The sequence below is a fragment of the Xyrauchen texanus genome, chromosome 46 (assembly GCF_025860055.1).
Source record: "Xyrauchen texanus isolate HMW12.3.18 chromosome 46, RBS_HiC_50CHRs, whole genome shotgun sequence".
NCBI classification, from domain to species: Eukaryota; Metazoa; Chordata; class Actinopteri; order Cypriniformes; family Catostomidae; genus Xyrauchen; species Xyrauchen texanus.
Genome location: NC_068321.1, coordinates 11,193,065 through 11,215,253, shown reverse-complemented (window position 1 = coordinate 11,215,253; position 22,189 = coordinate 11,193,065). Strand labels below are relative to the sequence as shown.

Here is a 22,189-nt window from a genome sequence, read left to right as displayed (position 1 = left end):
TGCGAATGGGATTTATTTTACTAATAACAAAGGCCCAAGTGCATTTGTGTTGACTTAAAAGACAATTTTAGTATGTAAGTATGTAAGTATGGGGCTAAAAAAAAAAAAAAAGCTATTGGATATTTATTTAGTGCTTGCGATTATTTCGCGTCATTTCTTTTTTCAATGGCAGATTTTTGTCTTTCTATACTGCAAACACAACAAACTTAGCTTTAGAGATTTGAAGAAAAAAAAAACCCTGATTGTGATTCAGGGAATCACCTACTTTAACAACAATGTCTTTTCCGGGTTAATTTCTTGCACTTGGTTGAGATCAGCCACCGTCATCATGACACACTGGAGTGCAGAGTTGGCACTCTTTTAAACACTTGTCTTTGCAGTAATATATATGTCTGTCTTTTAAAACAATATACAACCATTTTCATGATCTTACTTGAATTCTTTACACAAAATTCATCACGCATGTTATGACCACGTATAACTTATTTGCATTAGCATTAGCTAAATCCAGAATGGAAACATGACAAATTACAATTTAAATCATCATCAAATGGTTAAAACAGCTTTTTTTTTTACTGCTCTCATGTGGATTCTATTCATAGAATGAGGCATGTAATCATTGATAACACATTTTAATGTCACACCAGTAAAATATTTATATAGAGTCTGTTGATGTGACAGTGTATATCTTATATTTAAATGCTCATCTAAATGCCAGTCTCAGTGGAGTGGGCTGGTCCAAATGTTTGAAAAGGTATACCATTGCTCCACTGTTCTGACCTTCTTTCTAGCTCAGAGCGAAGAAAAACTTCATTGTGAGTGTATCAGAGCTTTTTAAGTATTAAACTTTACTATGTAACTCTTTCCACACTGTTTGTATTATGGATGTAACGGTAGCCAGCTGGTACACGCTGTGCAGTGTGTAAACCTTACTCCCCTGGCCTCAAGAGGCGCATTAGCGACTGATGCTAGGGACTGTAGCCTTTAGCCTCCTTGTTAGCATGCCCACCTCCCATGCCAGAAACTCAGATTCCAATCCTGCTCTGAACTGGTCAGCAGGACTAGTTACATGGACATGAATGATACTGTCCCTCAAATAGCAAAGTTTGTTAAAAAGAGGTGTGCTACTATTTCTGCAAGAGATCAGACATGCGGTTTTCACTTAATGAATGATTAAAAAAAAACCTCAAAGGCTTAAATTAAAGTAGTGGCTTCAGCCATTTCAAAGGATCAGAATATCTTTTGAATTGGGCTAATAAACAGCCATCTATTAGCCAACCAGAATTCCTAGCTATCATTTATAAATGCCCCAGTAACCAATCAGAATACTCTAGCAACCACACAATAATCGTTTGGTTACGTATGTAACCTCCGTTCCCCGAGGGAGGGAACGACACGTTGTGTCGGAGAAGCGACACTAGGGGTCTCTCTTGAGCGCCGATATTCACCTCTGATCTTATTGAAAAGGGCCAATGGGAGTTGGCTGTCAGTATTTGCATACCCGGCCCCCGGACATACGGGTATTTAAGCGGGGCAAATACGGGAGTTCATTCAGGATTTTTCTGAGGAGCCGGAAATGGTCCGGCCACAACAGTGGCTCGGTTCAGCGACATGGCGGAGGAAAGACACAACGTGTCGTTCCCTCCCTCAGGGAACGGAGGTTACATACGTAACCAAACGTTCCCCTTCTGTCACTCTCTCCACGTTGTGTCGGAGAAGCGACACTAGGGGACCCATTCCAATCTTGCCATGCGCTGAACCTTGTACGTGGACCGCCGTTACAGAGGCGGGCAGGGATTTCATCCAGTGCCACGCATCGTCTGTACCTGGCTGCACGTACCCTTCCCCAATGCCCCATAAGAACATCGGAGTCCTTCTAGTTACCCTGGGAGGGGAACAAGGCGATGTTTGCCAACATGGGAACGGGCCAGCCTGGCTGGGCCTCTTTTCTCTCTATGTTTCTCGCATAGAGCAATCACGGCCGGGGCCCTTACACGCATATAGGGAAGGGGGTCTTACCCAGACCCTGCGGAGACCACACCTGCCCTTTTTCTTGGGGAGGAAAAGTGGTAGACACGTCACACGGCCGTCGTGTGGAAAGTATGGTGCGGTGGTAGATCCAGCCTCCAAAGGGGGGAGTTGCTACAGCACAGCAACCGAGGCAGCTGTAACTGCCTAAGGGAGACACGGGGGTCCGCTCGTAAGGGGACAGAACCGTGGAATTACACACAGGGGGAGTCCGAACAGGAGGCCTTCTTATTTTACCTGTGGAGCCCCTATACCAGTACGGGGTGGCCATTAGGGTACCCGCAGTGGCTTGGGTTGGCGAGTTCCTCCGCTGAACCGTGGACCCGGAGGGCTGGGGAGGAATCGACCAGGGGCCCGACTCAGAGTGGGGCGCCCTGGGAAGAAGGCGCACTACTTTACCTTGACGTCAGGAAAAGGGCGCTGGGCGCAAGCGATCCACCCGGCCGGTTGGTCTACGTGTTACCGAGTTCTACGGGCTCGGACCTGACAAAACACGAGACGCAACCGACTCAACGCGGAGGTTGTAAAACCTCGCGAAGGTGTTGGGTGTTGCCCAACCCGCGGCTCTACAGATGTCTGCTAGGGAGGTGCCCTTGGCCAGTGCCCACGAGGACGCAACACCCCTTGTTGAGTGAGCTCGGACCCGCAAGGGTAGGGGCACGGCCTGGGTGTGATAAGCCAGTGTGATGGCGTCGACAACCCAGTGGGCGAGCCTCTGTTTGGAGACGGCATTCCCTTTCTGCCGTCCCCCAAAGCAGACAAAGAGCTGCTCAGAGCGTCTGGTGCTCTGTGTGCGGTCCAGGTAAATGCGCAGGGCGCGCACTGGACACAGCAACGAAAGGGTTGGGTCTGCCTCCTCCCGGGGCAGCACTTGCAGGTTCACTACCTGATCTCGGAATGGTGTGGTAGGAACCTTGGGCACATAGCCCGGTCGCGGTCTTAGGATCACTGACGTATCTGCCGGACCGAACTCCAGGCAAGTGTCGCTGACAGAGAATGCTTGCAGGTCCCCGACCCTCTTAATGGAGGCGAGCGCGATCAGCAGGGCCGTCTTAAGAGAGAGGGCCCTGAGTCCAACTGATTCGAGCGGCTCGAAGGGAGGTCTCTGGAGTCCTGCCAAGACTACCGAGAGATCCCAGGAGAGAACTAGGCCTGGCCGGGAGGGATTCAACCTCCGGGCGCTTCTCAGGAACCTGAGGATCAGGTCGTGCTTACCCAAAGACTTGCCGTCTACAGGATCGTGGTGGGCGGCGATAGCGGCAACATACACCTTGAGGGTGGACGGGGACAGCCTCCTGTCCAGCCTCTCCTGTAGGAACAGAAGCACTGACCTAATCGTGCATCTCTGTGGGTCTTCGGCTCGGGAAGAACACCAATCTGCGAACAAGCGCCACTTTAGGGCGTAAAGGTGCCTGGTAGAGGGGGCTCTGGCTTGGTTGATGGTATTCACAACAGTCGCCGGTAAGCCGGCTAGCTCTTCCGCGTCCCGTCCAGGGACCAGACGTGGAGGTTCCAGAGGTCTGGGCGCGGGTGCCAGAGCGTGCCCCGTCCCTGAGAGAGGAGGTCCTTTATCAGGGGAATTCGCCATGGAGGAGCTGTCGCGAGGAGCCTGAGTTCCGAGAACCAAGTCCGAGTGGGCCAGTAGGGGGCCACCAACGTGACTTGCTCCTCGTCCTCCCTGACCTTGCACAGCACCGGTGCAAGTAGGCTCACTGGGGGAAATGCGTACTTGCGCAGCCCTGAGGGCCAGCTGTGTGCCAGCACGTCTGTCCCAAGAGGAGCCTCTGTTAGGGCATACCAGAGCGGGCAGTGGGAGGTTTCCTGGGTGGCGAACAGGTCTACCTGGGCCTTGCCAAACCGTTCCCAAATCAGCTGGACCGACTGGGGGTGAAGCCTCCACTCCCCGCCTGGCAGGCATTGTCATGATAGTGCGTCCGCTACGACGTTGAGCTTGCCAGGGATGTGAATCGCTGCTGGCTCCATAGGAGGAGACGGCGGGTGAGTTGTGACATGTGGCGGGAGCGTACGCCGCCTTGGCGATTTATGTACGCCACCACCGTGGTGCTGTCCGATCTCACGAGGACATGTTTGTCCCGAACTAACGGAAGGAACTTCCTGAGAGCAAGAAGGATGGTCAGCAACTCCAGGCAATTGATGTGCCAATGCAGCAGGGCCCCTTTCCAACGGCCCGCTGCTGCGTGCCCGCTGCACACGGCACCCCACCCGGACCGGGAGGCGTCGGTTGTGACCAGGACGCGTCGGGACACCTGCTGCAGGGGCACTCCTGCCCGTAAAAAGCAGAGGTCTGTCCAGGGTTGGAGTGTTTTGAGGCAGGTGGGGGTGATCCTTACCCGATGCGTGCCGCGGTGCCATGCTTGTCTCGGGACTCGAGTCTGGAGCCAGTGCTGGAGTGGTCTCATATGCATCAACTCCAGCGGCGCGACCGCAGCGGAGGACGCCATATGCCCCAGGAACCTCTGGAAAAGTTTTAGAGGGACCACTGTGCCTGGCTTGAAGGAAGCGAGGCAGTCCAGCACCGACTGAGCACGCTCGCTCGTGAGACGTGCTGTCATTGAGACTGAGTCTAACTCCAACCCGAGAAAAGAGATGCTCTGAACCGGAGTGAGCTTGCTCTTTTCCCAGCTGACCTGAAGCCCTAAGCGGCTGAGGTGCCGGAGCACCTGGTCTCTGTGTGTGCATAGTAACTCTCGAGAGTGTGCTAGGATGAGCCAGTCGTCCAGGTAGTTGAGAATGCGGATGCCGGCTACTCGTAGCAGGGCAAGGGCCGCCTCTGCGACTTTCGTGAAGACGCGAGGGGACAGAGACAGGCCGAAGGGGAGGACTTTGTACTGAAACGCCTGGCCGTCGAACGCGAACCGTAGGAAGGGTCGGTGTCGTGGCAGAATTGAGACGTGGAAGTACGCGTCCTTCAGGTCCACCGCTGCGAACCAATCTAGATGCTGAACGCCAGCCAGAATATTTCTCTGCGTAAGCATTTTGAACGGGAGTTTTAACAAGGCCCGATTGAAAACTCGCAAGTCCAGGATTGGTCATAAGCCGCCGCCTTTCTTGGGTACAATGAAGTAAGGGCTGTAGAAACCCTTCCTCATTTCGGTTGGAGGGACGGGCTCTACCGCGCCCTTGGCTAAGAGGGTCGCGATTTCTGTGCGCAGGGAACTGGCGTGCTCGCCGTGTACTGCGGAAAAGCGGATGCCCCTGAAGGGGGGCGGGAGCCGGGCAAACTGAATTGCGTAACCGAGTCGAACGGTCCGGTGCAGCCAGCGTGATGCGTTGGGAAGCAAAAGCCACGCTTCCCAGCTCTGCGCTAGGGGCACCAAAGGGACGAGTATTTTGGACGTACCCAGCGGGGCCTCGCAGCGGGGCGGAACAGGTAATGCAGCGTCAGGCGGCTTCGTTGCGGCCTGAGGCTGAGGTGCTGAGAATAGACTCAAAACACTTACCTTGCTCCGCGCGCCCGGCAGGGGGCAGGTTCTTGACTGAGGAGGAGGTCTGATGTTGGCGTCCTCTGGACTCGTCTGAACTGGCCGGCCGGGGGACAGTTGTGGGCAGGCGGAAGGCGGGATCACCGCGTCCGGTGTACCGGGACTGTTGTGATCTGAAAGCACATTGCCGTGAAAACGGCATTTGCGGGCCAGGTGACCCAGAGGCAAAGGAAATAGCTCTTTTATTGAGAATGTGGGTACCACAGCCCCGTCAGGGGTGTGGCAAATGAATAAACAAAGGATTCTCCTCCCGGCCCTCCACCGGGGGACGGAGCGGTCTTACCACCTCCAGAGCTAACGTCTTTGGCTCTGGGTCGGCTGTCTCAGGAACGCTTGGGAGCCTTCTGGGTCCTGGAGGGGTTCAGTGAGACAGGGGCGTCGCGCCGCCTGCGGAGTGCTCGACGCTGGGGCTGAGAGCTGGGCCCGGGTTGAGGCGGAGCAGGAGCTGGTTTCCTCGCAGGGGGACGCCCTCGGCGGGCAGACGGGGCAGGGCCCGTAGCGGCAGGTCTGCGGCGGGGCATGATGTGCGAAATGGCCTCCGTCTGCTTCTTCACCGTGGAGAACTGTTGGGCGAAGTCCTAAAGGTGTCACCGAAAAGGCCAATCTGGGAGACAGGTGCGTCCAGGAAGCGGTTTTTGTCCGCCTCACGCATCTCAACCAGGTTGAGCCAAAGATGGCGTTCCTGGACCACTAGGGTGGCCATCGTCTGTCCGAGTGTCTGCGCTGTGGCCTTCGTCGCTCTCAGGGCGAGGTCGGTCGCTGAGCGCAGTTCCTGCAGCACATCAGGATCAGGTCCACCCCCGTGCATGTTTCTGAGAGCTTTGGCCTGGTGGACTTGCAGGAGGGCCATCGCATGCAGGGCGGAGGCAGCGCGTCCAGCCGTAGTGTAGGCCTTCGCGTTAAGCGAGGATGTTGTCCTACAGGGCTTGGATGGGAGTACGGGGCGACCCCGCCAGGAGGTAGGGCTACCGGGGCATAGATGGTGCGCAACTGCCCTATCAACCTGGGGAATCACGTCGTACCCATGGCGCTCTCCGCCGTCGAGGGTGGAGAGAGTGGAGCGGGTGGCACCTAGACGAGCGGAGAGCGGGGCTCTCCACGTAGACGTCAGCTCATCATGCACCTCCGGGAAGAAAGGGACCGGGGGGATGCGAGGCCGCGAACGGCGCGCTGCCCCCAGGAACCAATCATCCAACCGAGAAGGCTGTGGGGAGGATGGAGGGTTCCAGTCCAACCCCACGCTCAAGGCAGCCCGGGCAAGCATGTCGGACATCTGAACGTCCGCCTCAGCCTGGGACTGCTGGCCCGAAGGCGGCAGTCCAGGGGAGTCCTCGGCATCAGACACCGCACTCTCCGATGCAGCGGCAAGCTCATCTGCTTCGGACTCGGGAGGATAGACAGCCGGGCTGTGAGGCGAGCCGCTATCGGCGCGAGCGTGGACGGAGAACAGCGAGCGTGTCGGGGAACGGGAGGTTCGAGGGGGTTACCCGGCGAAACTGCACCCGCTGCCGCCCCCAAATCGCCCCCAGTGCCAGCCGCACCGTCCTTAATCCCGTGGGAAGAAGGAGCAATGCGGGGTGCAGCTGGGGTGGCTTGTTTTCTGTTGAAAGCAAGCCGCGACCGCAACGTGGTCATGTTCTCGCAGTGAGAACATGAACCATCCACAAACGCCGCCTCGGTGTGATCGTGGCCCAAACACACGAGACAGCGCCTGTGGCCGTCTGAAGCAGAGAGCACTCTACCGCATCCAGGAACAACACAGGGGCGGAAAGGCATCTTGAAAAAGACGCGTCCTTAAAAGGACGTTCAACGCCGCTGTGTTTGCTCTTTTAGAGAAAATTACTCTTTTAGTAAAAACTCTTTTAATACACAGTGTGTGTACGTGTCTGCGCTGTCGAAGCGCTCAGGGGCAACAATGCACGCCGTGCATTGAGAAGGAGAAAGCCGCTGTTGTGCGCCGTCAAGATCCAACAGCATGCAGATCGTCAGAGGAAAACAGGAACGTTTAAGTGGCGTGTAACTCGCAGCAAACTGCAGACAGACCATCGGCTCCGAAGAAATTTTCTGATTGAACTCCCGTATTTGCCCCGCTTAAATACCCGTATGTCTGGGGGCGGTGTATGCAAATACTGACTGCCAACTCCCATTGGCCCTTTTCAATAAGATCAGAGGTGAATATCGGCGCTCAAGAGAGACCCCTAGTGTCGCTTCTCCGACACAACGTGGAGAGAGCGACAGAAGGGGAAGCTTAGATAACCACCCGTATTTTGCACAGGCAAGCACTATTCACATTTCCATTCTCATAGATTTTCCCTATCTAGCTATAATCATCATTCTGTCCATTGCACATGTAATGCAGTATATGGCTCTCCAGTGCTACAGCACATGGACGTTATACAATGTATTATATGACAAGATCAGTAGCAAAATACACACCCATTCTTCAACAAAAACAAAGTTCAACATGTACATTCACTACCTTAACAATATCATCTCCCTGCAAGACAAAATTGAATACATTTTGAATCAATGTTGAACCCTGTTAAGAGGACATGAATTGGCTGACCCAGTAAATTATCAAGTGAACTAATATGGCCAGGCTTAGCTCTGCGCTGTGATCTCTGGGTGGAGATTTACCGGGCTGAGAGTGCGCTGAATATAATCATATGGGTGCTGAGGCAGCGCTGTTCCTAACGATCTCATTCAGCTTAAAAAGTAATTAAAGTGGAATACGACAGGATGGGCTGAAGAATAATTGTTGTCCCGTCTTTATTATTAAGGCTGGTTGGTTTGCTGCTGCATGGAGCCTCATCTAGATGAAGAGGAGGACAAAGGAGGAGTTCAGCTATGACCAGAACTGAGGTTACAAATGTTTGAATTCTTTAATCTTGGCATGGGAAATTTAGCTTGAGGTGATTACTACTGATGTCCCCAATGCTGTAAAATGTGCTTCAAATATGTCTACAGTAGTGAGTGATAGTCCGATATATTGGCCAGGACGATTAATTTTGTGATGATGGCACCGATATTAGGGTTCTCTTGGCCAATTAACAGAAGTTTTCATTTTCCCTTGTGTCAGTTCCAAATCTTCCAACAGTTTTGCCAATGGATAGTTAACACTTTATATTTTCAATGGTATTTTTCTTTTCAAGTTTAAATTAATTTGAGTAAATATTGTGAAAATTAAGTGTTAATTTCACTTAATTTGTTTGTGTATATCATTTGCTGTTTGTTGTTGTGTCTTATGTACCCTCACTGAGTACTTTATTAGGAACACTATGGACCTAATAAAGTATCCAACGTGATCGTCTGCTGTTGTAGCATATTCACCTTAAGGTTCGACATTTTGTGCATTCTGAGATGGTATTCTACTCACTACAATTGTACAGAGTGGTTATCTGAGTTACCGTAGCCTTTCTGCCAGCTTGAACCAGTCTGGCCATTCTCAATTGACCTCTCTTATCAACAAGGTGTTTCTGTCCACAAACCGCCACTCGCTGGATGTCCCGGTGTCCGGCATTTTTAATAACCACAGACAGAGACTGTTGTGCTCAATACTCAAACCAGCCTGTCTGGCACCAACAATCATGCCACAGTTGAAATCACTGATATCACATTTTACCACTTCTGATGGTTGATACGAACATTACCTGAAACTCCTGACCCATATCTGCATGATTTTGTGCATTGCACTGCAGCCACACGATTGCCTGATCACATAATCGCATGAATATGTAGGTATACAGGCATGCCTAACAAAGTGCTTAGTGAGTGTATGTCAACATTTCTATCAACCATTGGCCATCCTGTTCTCTAGATATTGTATCGGCCATAGAATACCCCATATCGGTCGACCACTGATCCACAATGCAAATATTTTAAATAGTGGCATCAAAAGTCTAGTCTAATGGCAGTTGATAGCAACTCTCTTTAAAGCTTAAAAAAGAACCCACAAGTATCCCACAAGTAGTCTATAGGACTCGTGCATCATCTTTCAAGTCTTCAGAAGGCATATAATAAATAACTATTTTCCATATAAACTCAGCAAAAAAAGAAATGTCCTCTAAATTTCAACTGCTTTTATTTTCAGCAATCTTAACATGTGTGAATATTTGTATGAACATAGAAAGATGCAACAACTAAGACATAAACTGAACAAGTTTCACAGACATGTGACTAACAGAAATATGATAATGTGTCCCTGAAAAAAGGGGACAGTGATATAAAATCTAAAGTAACAGTCAGTATCTGATGTGGCCACCAGCTGAAAGCACTACAGTGCATCTCCTCCTCATGGACTGCACCAGATTTGCCAGTTCCTGGTGCGAGATGTTACCCCACTCTTCCACCAAGGCACTTGCAAGTTCCCAGACATTTCTGGGGGAATGGCCCTAGCCCTCATCCTCCAATCCAACAGGTCCCAGATGTGCTCAATGGGATTGAGATCCTGGCTCTTCGCTGGCTATGGCAGAATACAGACATTCCTGACCTGCAGGAAATCACGGACAGAACGAGCAGTATGGCTGGTGGTATTATCATGCTGGAGGGTCATGTTAGGATGAGTGCAGGAAGGGTACCACATGAGGGAGGAGGATGTCTTCCCTGTAACGCACAGCATTGAGATTTCCTGCAATGACAACAAGCTCAGTCCGATGATGCTGTGACACACCGCCCCAGACCATGACGGACTCTCCACCTCCAAATCACTCCCGCTCCAGAGTAGAGTCCTCAGTGTAACGCTCATTCCTTCGATGATAAATGCGAGTCGTCAGTGAAGAGCACTTTTTGCCAGTCCTGTGTGGTCAAGCGAAGGTGGGTTTGTGCCCATAGGTGACGTTGTGGTAAGGACCTGCCTTACAACAGGCCTATAAGCCCTCAGTCCAGCCTCTCTCAGCCAATTGCGGACAGTCTGAGCACTGATTATCAGATGTACCGATCCTGTGCAGGTGTTGTTACACGTGGTCTGCCACTGCTCGGATGATCAGCTGTCCTTCCTGTCTCCCTGTAGTGCTGTCTTATGCGTCACACATCTGCAGTCCTCATGCCTTCATGCAGCATGCCAAAGGCACATTCACGCAGATGAGCAGGGAACCTGGGCATCTTTCTTTTGTTGTTATTCAGAGTCAGTAGAAAGGTCTCTTTAGTGTCCTAAGTTTTTATAATTGTGACCTTAATTGCCTACAGTCTGTAAGCTACTACTGACTTGACGACCGTTCCACAGGTGCATGTTCATTATATGTTTATGGTTCATTGAACAAGCATGGGAAACATTGTTTAAACCCTTTACAATAAAGATCTGTGAAGTTATTGAATTTTTACAAAATCATCTTAAAAATACAGTGTCCTAAAAAAGGGATGTTTTTTTTTTTGCTGAGTTTATATTTACTCCAACAACCTCATAAATAGATGCACTCAGTCAACAATCAACAGAAAAACATTTATTAAAAGTTAAGTCAAATGCCCTCTATCACATCAAATACTGAAAAAAGTCAAAGGTAAGAGACAGATTGACACTAAAACCTCAAGTAAGGACAGAAGGGATACAGGAATCGCAAGCAGAACAAATACATGAGGGACGAATGACAGTGTATAAGACAATGAGAGAAATATATGATGATAGAGCCCTTCATTCAACTGGAGTACATTGAGATATGATTGTCGTCATGCTCCAGTTCTATAAGCAATTAGATAGCTTTGAAATGGCAAAGCTGTAGGGACATTAGGGAACGGAAAAGGAGGGAAATATAATCTAATTCATGCATTTTATGGAGAAAGATTGCATAGCTGTAGAAAACACTGTCTCAGTGACATTGATGCCAGTGCTGTGCTTTTTAGCCCTCTCACTTACTCTCTCTTTCATTTTCTGCTTGTCCACTGTCTCTTTTGGGATAGACAATGTCCAATGATTTACTTGATCCCAAAGATGAGTCATTAGAATTAGGAGAGTGAGTCAAAATTGTTTCCAATGTGCCGCAGACATTGGAAGACCAAGGAGAACATTTGTAGGAGCCCAAATGAGTGGTTGTAGTCCACAACCAGGTCAAATCCACAAAAGATCTCGCCATCCAGTTTCCTCTCTCGGTAAACACAAAGGGATTTCTGAACCAATGTTTCAAGTTTTCCACTGGCGAAAAAACCATGCACTTGTCATTAATCCTCAATGTCAAGTGTGCTTCCAGTGCAAAAATGAAAGGAAAACTATTGTAGACATTTATCCTCCGATGTGGACATGTCTGTTCAAGGTGGATTCAAGTCCTGGATCAGCCTAGGAACCTCTGGATGAGTGTCTTCCATTGAAGCCATTTAGATTCGTATATGGAAGGTGCTGCAGTATAGAAAGTGGACAGAAGAGAAACGGCATATTAGATTACAGATCAAAGCACATGAACCAAGATTGCATTAAGCCCTTTCATGCCCCTAGATCAATGGGATCATTTTTCATAGCAGTGGCCAAAATGAGACAAAAACCAGGATATATGACTTTTATATTCCCGGTCACTTTAGTCCATTTTTGGTGTCTCACTGAAAATTCTCAGGATGAAAAAAAAGATTAAAAAACGTGTTAGAAAAGAATCGAGAAGAGGACAAGATGGCTTCTGATGACATTTTGATTGGATTCAGAATTGATAATAAAATTAATGTGGAAATCCACCAGTAGCAGAAAAGCAAAATACCAGAAATGTTCCATTATGTTCCATTATGTCACAGATCTAATATTAAACATTAACCACTTGTACATGTTTCACTTGGGGGAAGTGCTGTATCATTCTCTTAAACAGAAGTTGTTACCTGATTTTACCTTATAGTGTAATTTTAATAGATGTTTAGAACATCCAATGAATATGCAACACCACTGCAGTTCTTTTGGGAAAACACAACAGATTAAAACAAGATTAAATCTGTTTCTTGGAGCACCCACAATATATAAATTAACTTTATCTTTAAATCCCATTATGAATGTGTCTGTGAGGTGAGACTTAGAGGGACAAGTTCCTGTTAAAATGTTAAATGCTGAATCATGTAGACACTGTTGTACTTTGTTTATTTAGCAGGCTAATATAAAGTTTATTGCTATTAAAGGAATATTCTGGGTTATGTTGGCTTGCCAACAGAATAAATACTGTTTTCTACAAACTTGGTTAAACTGAGACCACAATTTCTAATATTATCTCCTCCTAGAGCTTTCATGCTACATCCACCATATTTGGTACAGACCTTCATACTGCTCGGACTAAGTATGATTTCTCTTTTCAAACTGATCGGACTTATGGTTTTAGCACTGCAGACAAATATCTGAAATCATACTATAATTTTGCATTAAGGGAATGTTCAAATGAGCCAACGGAATGCTCGTAATTCAAACTCCAACTGTCAAAAATGAAAATGTAAACAAACCTACAAAAGGCCTTTGATCTGTTTTATGTTGCTCTCTCTCTCTCTCTCTCTCTCTCTCTCTCTCTCTCTCTGATGGTGTATCTGACTATGTTTGTGACAGGCTGTGTCTTTCTCAATGATATGAATGCAAAGAAGAGACTCCATTCTTATGAAGACCAGTCTTGTCAAGCTACCTTGGAAAGAGAACTCAGAAGAACAGAAGGACATAGAACGCATCTATTGCAAACTTTAAGATGTGCTGTGATCTTCCTGTTGAGCAATTGCCCATCCCAGCACATTTGTATCCAGTGACAGAACTGCTGGCATTATCACACACCACTGACAGCATTTTTATCATCACACCAGTTAGGTTTTGCAGTACAAGTGAAAAAATATGTAATAGTGTACAGTCAGATGGTTGTAATTACAAATGACTGTTCATTATCCAGCTTATTACTAGATGACTTGCCAAATAAATAGATGAATGGACATGATATATTGTTATTATGTCAGAAGAAAGAAATCACTGAACAGCTGAATTCCACCTCTGGTATGCGTGGGAGTTCTATTGACTTATTTTACAAAAATGACAACATGACTGCTCATTATCCAGCTTATTACAAGACGACTTGCCAAATAAATAGACGAATGGACATGAAATATTGATTTGCATTGAAATTATGTTATTATGTGAGAAGAAAGAAATTGCTGAACAGCTGAACTTGCGTTGGAGTTCTGGTGGTCCTTACACATAGTGCTGCTTTGACTTCTGTGACTTCAAGTGAGTTATTGTGCTCAAGTCACCATCCAATGCATCCTTGATATTGGTTTGATCAAGAACACATCCGGGTAATGTTATGCATTCTTGGTACTTGTTTTTTTGAGTATTAGAATCGAACATCTGCAGTGGATGATGACATTGAATGAGTCCACGAAACGTAAGAACACATAAAATTGCACACTGAGAAACAGCCTCTGTCTCATGATCTATCTAGCTAGCTGGCTGTTTGAGTTTATGTAATGTCTGTATAACCATTAAACTTAAAACTCTTTAAACTAGTTTAAACTTTCAGACAATGGTTTGTCAAGCCAATGTCAAAGTTTGTCTTGACAAACTTTACCTGTCTAGTTTTCATATTAATGTCTTTGGACAATATTATAAATATTGAGGATTCAAAATACAACTTAATTGAGATACTGTATTTGGCATACTATATAGTAAGGAAGCATATTCAGATGTGGGATCCACCCACAGGAATGGATCACAGTAATGCATAACCAAATTAATCAACGTAATATTCTACACCTAAAAAAGTAGTTCCACATCCCAATTCATGAATGTGCTTTAAGTCCACAAACAATCTTGACATTTCTGCTTTTAATTAGTTATTTTTCTGTTTTTGTTTTATATTTGTTTATTTTTAATTTTTAATCCCCTTTTCTCCCAATTTGGAATTCCCAATTCCCACTACTTAGTAGGTCCTCGTGGTGATGCAGTTACTCACCTCAATCTGGGTGGTGGAGGACAAGTCTCAGTTGCCTCTGCTTCTGAGACCGTCAATCTGCACATCTTATCACGTGGCTCTTCATGCATGACACCACAGAGACTACGCATGTGGAGATTCATGCGATCCACGCACAACTTAACCACGCACCCCATTGAGACCGAGAACCAGAGAACAATTGTAATTATTGTCTCTGATTATCGAAATCATTCCATAGACACTGTCTATACACTAAATAACTTAGAATATTCCAATAAACTAATATATTTTTGCATTGTGTGGGGACAGTAATAGCACATTGTATGCATTGTTTGTGGTAGGATACAGGGCCTTTCCTAGCTGAACAACATATTAGTTGAATTCAATATGACAATAAAGGTACTGCTAAAGTTAAACAGGTTTCGAAAAATGTAAAGTCAGCAGAATGCATTAAGGGCAATAGTGGCCAATAAAGTAATTCTGTTTTATGACAGCTGCTGAAAGACCAATTTGAGATTTTTTTGGCTAAGCCAAGTCTCCAAATGATGGTACAATGCTCTCCCATCACTCTCAGTCATGTGTTCAGTGAGGGACAACTGTGCAGTGCAGAAAGGCCTGTAAAAGCAAAATAGAAGGACACTTGCCCCATAAAGCACACTGAAACACACTGCAACAAACTTATAGTAGTGTACCTCCAGTGCAGAGAATTAGCAAGAATGCTAGCCACTAGCATTACTGGTTTTATACACATAATGCCTCTAGCCCAAGTGTATCTGTGTAAGACAGTTCAAATGATCTCTCTCTCCTGCACCATCCTCCGCAGTCGGCCTTTATCCCTCTCGGAGGCTTGATTAGCCTGATAAGGGACCGGGGATGTGTAAAATCATGACCCGGCCCCGCCCTCCACCCTGCCACAATCTGTCTTTATCCCACAAGATGACACGGAACTCTTAATAGCCGACAAATCCACTCTAAGTAATGCCCCCCTTGGATCACAAAGTGATTCTATTGGTTGAAAGAACTTTTAAACTCCTATGAAATTGTTTTTTGATTCATGTTGTCTTAATTATGTAAATCTGACAAAAAATTAATTATATGTCACATATCGTATTATCAAACCGAAGATATAAATGGTTAAATTAAAAATGTCTCGGTTCAGTTTTCTCCAGTTAACTCACAAGATATCGTATTATCCTATTAGCTTAGCATAGTTTCTTTAATTTAATTTTCTCCTCTCCATCATTAGTGAATACTTTTCCACAGGGTGACACTATTTTGTACATCATCATGCTGTCAGAAGGGTATACACTAGCTAATTTTGGCAAGAAACAAACTACTGATTCAGAACTGGACCAGCCTGTGACCAACCACAACGATGTTTTGGGGTGAATAAATCTGAAATTGATGATACCACAAAAATAGGCCAGCGTGCAACACAGCATTTTCCACTAATAGAGAATAAACAAAGGAAAATAAATGGTAAAACCCTAACTTTAAATAATAATTTATGGAAATGCAGCAGCAAACTGATCTCAAATTTGCATACCTACAGCAGAATAAACTTAACTTTAATGCTGTAATGCAATATTCTTACCTTAAAAAGTCAGGAGCCCTGGAGATCATATTCTCAAAGTCAGCAAAGGAGAGCTTGTTGTCTCCATCCAGATCGGCCTCCTCGATGGCCTTCTCACACACCAGAATAACCTCTTCAGGTGTCAGCTCCTCCTTTGTCAACTTGTTCAAAGTCTTTTCTAAGTCTTCCTTGCAAATGTAATTATCCACGTTAAAGTCTTAAGACAAAAAAAGATTTTAAGGGTTAAGAAAATAAGTAAATATCACATGTTCAAGTTATGATTTTACTGCAGTGTTTACAAAAGGTGCAATATAAATGTTTATAACAAACTCTAAAACAATGCTTTGTGACAGTCATATTGTAAAACTTTGTTAATTATTTATTAATTGTTTTTGTGGAATGTACATGAGGCAATGAAAAGTGACTGTTACCGTATATTTTAAAAGCATAAATGGCTTTGAGTTCTCTTGGGGCCGTTTCACTGAGAACTGAAAACATGTCCACAAAGTCGTTGAAGCTGAGGTTCCCCTGGCCATCTTCGGAGAACGATTCCACAATCCGATCCCTGAATGGGTTCTCCTGGAGAATAGAAATTGAGAGTTCATTTAAGCAGATTACACAAAGATTACAGATGTACTACAATGTAGTAATCAGTGGGCGTTTACAAACCAGGATGGGTGTTTCTCGACTAGGTAGTAGGAAAATCATGTAAAGCAGTTGAAAACGCCCATCTGATTGTTCAGCAGAGACACAAGTCTCGCCAAAGGTGGAAGTGTTGTTGAGGAGAAATGTCCACAGGGTGGCGAAAAAACAAGTAGTATTTTTAGTTTAGTTTACTTTTAATAAATTATGTAATTCAGACAACAGGAATGCATATTTTAATAACCCTAGCCTCTAACCCAAACCCCAACCTTAAACCTAAACATCAGTGGAGTCAAATCTTTGAAAAATGCAACCTCAGAATTGTGCCCTCCATTGTTTGTGGCCGACGTACTTTGGCCAGTCTGCCCCTGATCGACCCCATTGGGTGAACCGAGCGAGCCGATGGGTCAGCCGCGAAACAGGCAGAATGGTCCGCGATATGCTAAAATAAGCCGCCACGTTATGCAGAAAGGACCACAAAACGGCGCCACGATATGCATAAAAGGACAGCAACCCCTTCTCACTCAACAGCTTTTGGGCCATTTGCTATGTCAAATTCTGGGCAGATTTCTCTTCCCAGGCCAGCCCTGTTTGTGGGAACATGATTACATCCTGGTTTCCATGGGACCAGAACCCATGTCTCAGAGTTTTCTTGCACAGTGTGGTGTCAGTTGTGCCTCACATATTTTACATGATAGAACATATTTTAAATGATAGAAAATGGTCTGATGGGGATGGCACTTGTCAGCAGTTCAGCTTGATATCAGCGTGCATGAACTTTCGAAAGCAGCATGCCAAATTCCCATGCGATAGTGTTGAAAACTAAAAGTCCATGTTACACCAGCATGAACAATAAATGTTCCAAAGAGCTTCTTGTGCGCAATGAAATGAAAATGAAATCTGACCTCACTGTAACCTAAATGATTTACATTTACATTTAGCAGACGCTTTTATCCAAAGCGACTTACAAATGTAGGAACACAGCGTACAATTTGTCATACAAAAGTCAACAATATCTGCAGTTTCTGCACTACTAAGTTCTCATAGTGGCTGGAGTAGCATAGAAGCTAGCGTAGAAAAAAAGAGACAGGCAAGATTATTTCGTTTATTTTTTAAATATTGTTAAATATTAAGTGAATTTAGTGCTCTCTTTACAGATGTGTTTTCAGATGGTTCTTGAATGTTGAGATGGATTCAGTAGATTGTGTGGAGCTCATTCCACCAAAGAGGAACAAAGAAAGTGAATGATCGTGAAATAGACTTTGTGCCTCTATGCGACGGGACCACCAGATGCTGCTTGTTCATTCACCACAGAGAGCAAGTTGGGACATAGACCTGAAGGAGTGAATTGAAGTAAGAGTGTGCTGTTCCACAGGCTGTTCTGAAGGCCTTCAAGTCAAAGCCTTGAATTTGATGCGGGCAGCTACAGGTAACCAGAGGAGTGAAATCAATAGAGGAGTGACATGAGCCCTCTTTGGCTGATTGAAAATCAGATGCACTGTTGTGTCCAGGACCATCTGCAGCACCTTAATTGTGCTAGCTGGGAGGATGGCCAACAGGACATTACAGTAGTCCAGTCTTGAGATGACCAGAGCTTTGACCAGGACCTGTGCAGCAGATTCAGACAGGAAAGGTCTGAAAGTTTTTGAGCTAATATGGTCAATGTCATACATTTTATTACATTTGATTAGTGACCTTGAAATAGTGCAGACAAATATATCCAACCTTATTCATTTTATATCTTATAATTTCTTTATTTGACATTTTTCAAAATCCAAAAATTTTGATTAGATCTGAATTACAGATTTTCATTGTGGACAGAATTTTGAACCCCACTGCATAAATTAAAATACCATGGAATTGCCATTTCATACCATAACTGAACCATGACACAGCAAAGTGTACAATTGAAAAGTCACACTGTACAAATGTGTTGTGTTTGCTGTAATGCAAGGGGCGTAGGTTTGATTTAAAAGTGTGTAGGGACATTGCAAGGAGGATAATATTTAAAATGTTGGTATTAAGAATGTTAATTTGGAAAACAAAGTTTTCTCTGAAGAATAAACAGGTTTAGGTATTAACAATACAAGGCTGCACAATAGGAAGGAAAAATGTTATATGTAATATGTAAACTTGTTGGATTATGCATCGACGATATGTAATGCAATTAACCTATAATGTGTCTGTGGTGATGGGGGCGTGGCAGAGCAACATATGTGGAGAGCGAGGCCGCGAGAGGAAGAAAGGCAAGGATTGACAGCTGTGGGAAATTATCTCTATCAGCTGTTTGTGTTTGCAGTGAGAGCTGAGAGGGTTGTAAAAGCAGTCCAGTCTGCCAGAGGAGAGAGAGAGAGAGATGCACAAAGCTGTGTGTGTGCATGTTGTGCTGAAAAGTGTGTAGAAATAAAGACTCATGTGGATTGTTTATTCAGCTCCTACTTCCTCTTTTACAAGAGTTCTAAGAACTTGTCATAGTGGTGCAGAAACCTGGGATTAGGAGGAAGAAAATGACCCGAAGTATTTAAGACCCTTGCCAGCACAATTCTGGCATGTGCTCCGGAGCTTGGTACACCAGGAGGGGTCTTCAGCTGTGACGCCGGACCCACCTACAGCTGTACCGCATGTCACACTGATGAAGATGTGACCTCAAGATAACCCGGAGCCATTCCTTGAGCTCTTCAAATGAATGGTTGAAGCATAGAATTGGCCCAGCGGTCAGTGGGTGGCCCGCCTTGTGCCGCTGTTGTCTGGGGAAGCCCAACTCGCGGCCCACCTCCTGGTGATCAAAGATCTGAAGAAAGCCATCCTGCAATGGATTGGGCAAAGCCAGAGCAACGTCGCCAACATGTCTGCTCACTGATGCTCGGTGAGCTCGGTCACCTGTTGGCATTCACTCCACAGCTCCATGACACCTGCTGAAGGTGGCTGATGATAGTAGCGCTGAGGAGGCACTCAATCTGGTGGTACTGGAACAGTTCATTCCCAGGCAACCAAAAGGGACAGCGGAGTGGGTCCAGTGCCACCAACTGGCGGTCCAGCTGGCTGAGGACCATATGGCGGCATATTCGAGGGGCCGGCGAGCCCCCTTCTCTCTCTTTCTCCTCCCTCCCCCTCTTCTTCCCCTCACCCTTTCCCTGTTCCCCAGACAGGGAATTCCTACCCCAAAACTGGTTCCCTGGTCCAGTGGGCCATTCAAACCTAACCCTCTCAGCTCTCCCCCACAGACTGGTGAATCCGCTGCAGGTGTGGGCGGAACGTCTGGGCCAGTCTGCTGGAGCTGTGGGGAACCTGGGCATTTCCGTAACCAATGCCCCATGATGGTGTTGGAGACATTGGTCCAGGTCCCCGATGGGCCACAGACCACCCCTGATTGAGCAGGAGTGTACTGGATACCTGTGAGTATTTAGGGGGTTACATATCAAGCCTTGATGTATTCAGGTTGGAATCCAACCTCCATTCACCAAAGCTTGGTTCAATCCAAGGCTTTGGATAAAAGTTGGTTGGTGAAGGTAAGGTGTGTGCATGGGGATGTCCAAAATTACCCTGTAGTAATGGTCACTATTCAATTTTGAGGACAAAAACATAGTGTCGGGCTGCTGTTAATTCCCACATCACCCATCCACTAATCTTGGGAACAAATTGTCTGGCATTTACTACCTTATTAAGGGGAATGTGTGTAGAAGGGTCCTGCAAGTGTGTGGTGTATGTGGTGTGTGACTCACTGGCTGGGGAGGCGGAGCCAAGGCCGTCTATTTCAGATCCACGTTAGGAGGATGAAAGGGATGGGGAAGTCTCGGCTTCCCCAGCCCTTAGAGGAGTCCCTGCTGGTGATTTCCCTCTGGAGCAGACATGAGACAGGACCCTTAGGCATGCCTTCGACCAAGTGAAAGTGATAGATGTTTAACGCCTCCAGCCAGATGTTGCACTCTCATATCCATATTTTTCAGTTATCAAGGATTGGTTGTTTCGAGTGATGCAGGATGCTTAGACAGAAGAGGAAGCAGGAGCTGGATAAACAATCCATGTGAATCTTTATTTCTACACACTTTTCAGTATTTTCATCACTGTTTGCTTTTCAGCACTACATGCACACACACAGCTTTATGCGTCTCTCTCTCTCATTCCTCCGGCAAACTGAACTGCTCTTTTATATCCCTCTCACTGAAAACACAAACAGCTGTTAAAGATAATTTCCCACATGTGTCAATCCTTACCGTTCTTGCTCTTGCGGCCTCACTTGCCACAGACGTCGCTCGGCCACACCCCATCACCACAGTGTCCAAATCAAATTCAATTGTCTTCAAGTAATTCGTTATTAGTAATAACTCCTTACATTTATATAGTGCTTTTCTATGCACTCGAAGCGCTTTACATAGTATATGGGGACTCTCCTTAACCACCACCAGTGTGCAGCATCCATCTGGATGATGTGACGGCAGCCATAGTGCACCAGTACACTCACCACACACCAGCTATTGGTGTAGATCTACATCAAGAAAACAGTGATATCCAAGGGACATAAAGTGTCATTCTGTCAAATGTATTAACCAGCATTAAACAAATGGAAATCTAAACAAGGGGTGGGCTAAATTAAAAAGCTACATGTGCAAACTGACACATGAAAATGATGACGAGAGTGAAGCATTGACACTATACATTTTTCCTCACTTTCTGCTTTCCAAATCCCCTCACTCTCACATTGTGTTTTCTCATATCGTCATCCCAAATCAGAGTTATACATGCATCTTAAAATCCTGCACCTCTAATCCACCCCATTAACTAGACAGTCATTAAAATTCAAAACTTCAAAGGCAGGTTCCAAGGGCGCTTACCGATCATAAAAGCAGAATACAATGGGCTGCATGCTAAACTTAGAATGTTTTTTTTATTATTATTTAGACAGAAAACATTTGTAAAATAAAATTGTGTTTAATTAAATGTATAATTTTTAAGGGTTAGGCCTAAAAATAAAATGGAAATACGCCTATGCTGTAATGTAAGCATGTGAGCAGCAGAGTCAGTTTTGCTGAGTGAGTCATGTATAAAATGTAAAAAGGCTGACTCCCCAATCTGGTGCCGATATATTTGTTACAGGCTATTGGCCTAAAGGATTTTATTCCCTACACTACTAGCTGACTCAACAGCTCTGGGAACAGTAGCAGGAAAAGAGCTGAGCAGGGTCAGCCTGAAGTTTAACTCTTAAAAGGAATGTTCTGGGTTCAATACAAATTAAACTCAATCGAAAGCATTTGTGGCACAATGTTGATTACCAAATTAATTTTGACTCATTTCTCTTTTTCTGGGTTACAATTAGGCACTAACAGTGGAAGTGAATGGGGACAATGAAAGTGAACACAGACAATTTTGGAGGGTTTAAACAGAAATGTGAAACTTCTCATTTTGTAAAAGCACTTGCATTAATTCTTCTGATAAAACTTGTGTATTATTTGAAAAGTAGTTTAAATAAAATTAAAAATGCAGTCATTTTAGGGTTTGTTGACATTACATCGTCATGGTAATGAAGTTGGAAAATTGCCTATAACTTTACACAGAAAATGTAGTTATTTTATGGTAGTGATAGTAAG

The 22,189-nt window shown here is 45.7% G+C and overlaps 1 protein-coding gene across 1 annotated transcript in view; it reads right to left on the bottom strand.

Annotated features, from left to right (window-relative positions):
• Positions 1 to 10,996: 10,996 nt before the first annotated feature.
• LOC127638572 (calcium and integrin-binding family member 2-like) overlaps positions 10,997 to 22,189 on the bottom strand; it is a 35,523-nt gene continuing 24,330 nt past the window's right edge. Inside the window, exons 4-6 of the mRNA XM_052120150.1 lie at positions 16,394 to 16,541; positions 15,984 to 16,179; positions 10,997 to 11,856 (exon numbers count right to left, since the gene is read on the bottom strand). Coding sequence (XP_051976110.1) covers positions 11,835 to 11,856; positions 15,984 to 16,179; positions 16,394 to 16,541 — 366 coding nt within the window. The 3' untranslated portion in view covers positions 10,997 to 11,834. The remainder of the gene's footprint in view (positions 11,857 to 15,983; positions 16,180 to 16,393; positions 16,542 to 22,189) is intronic.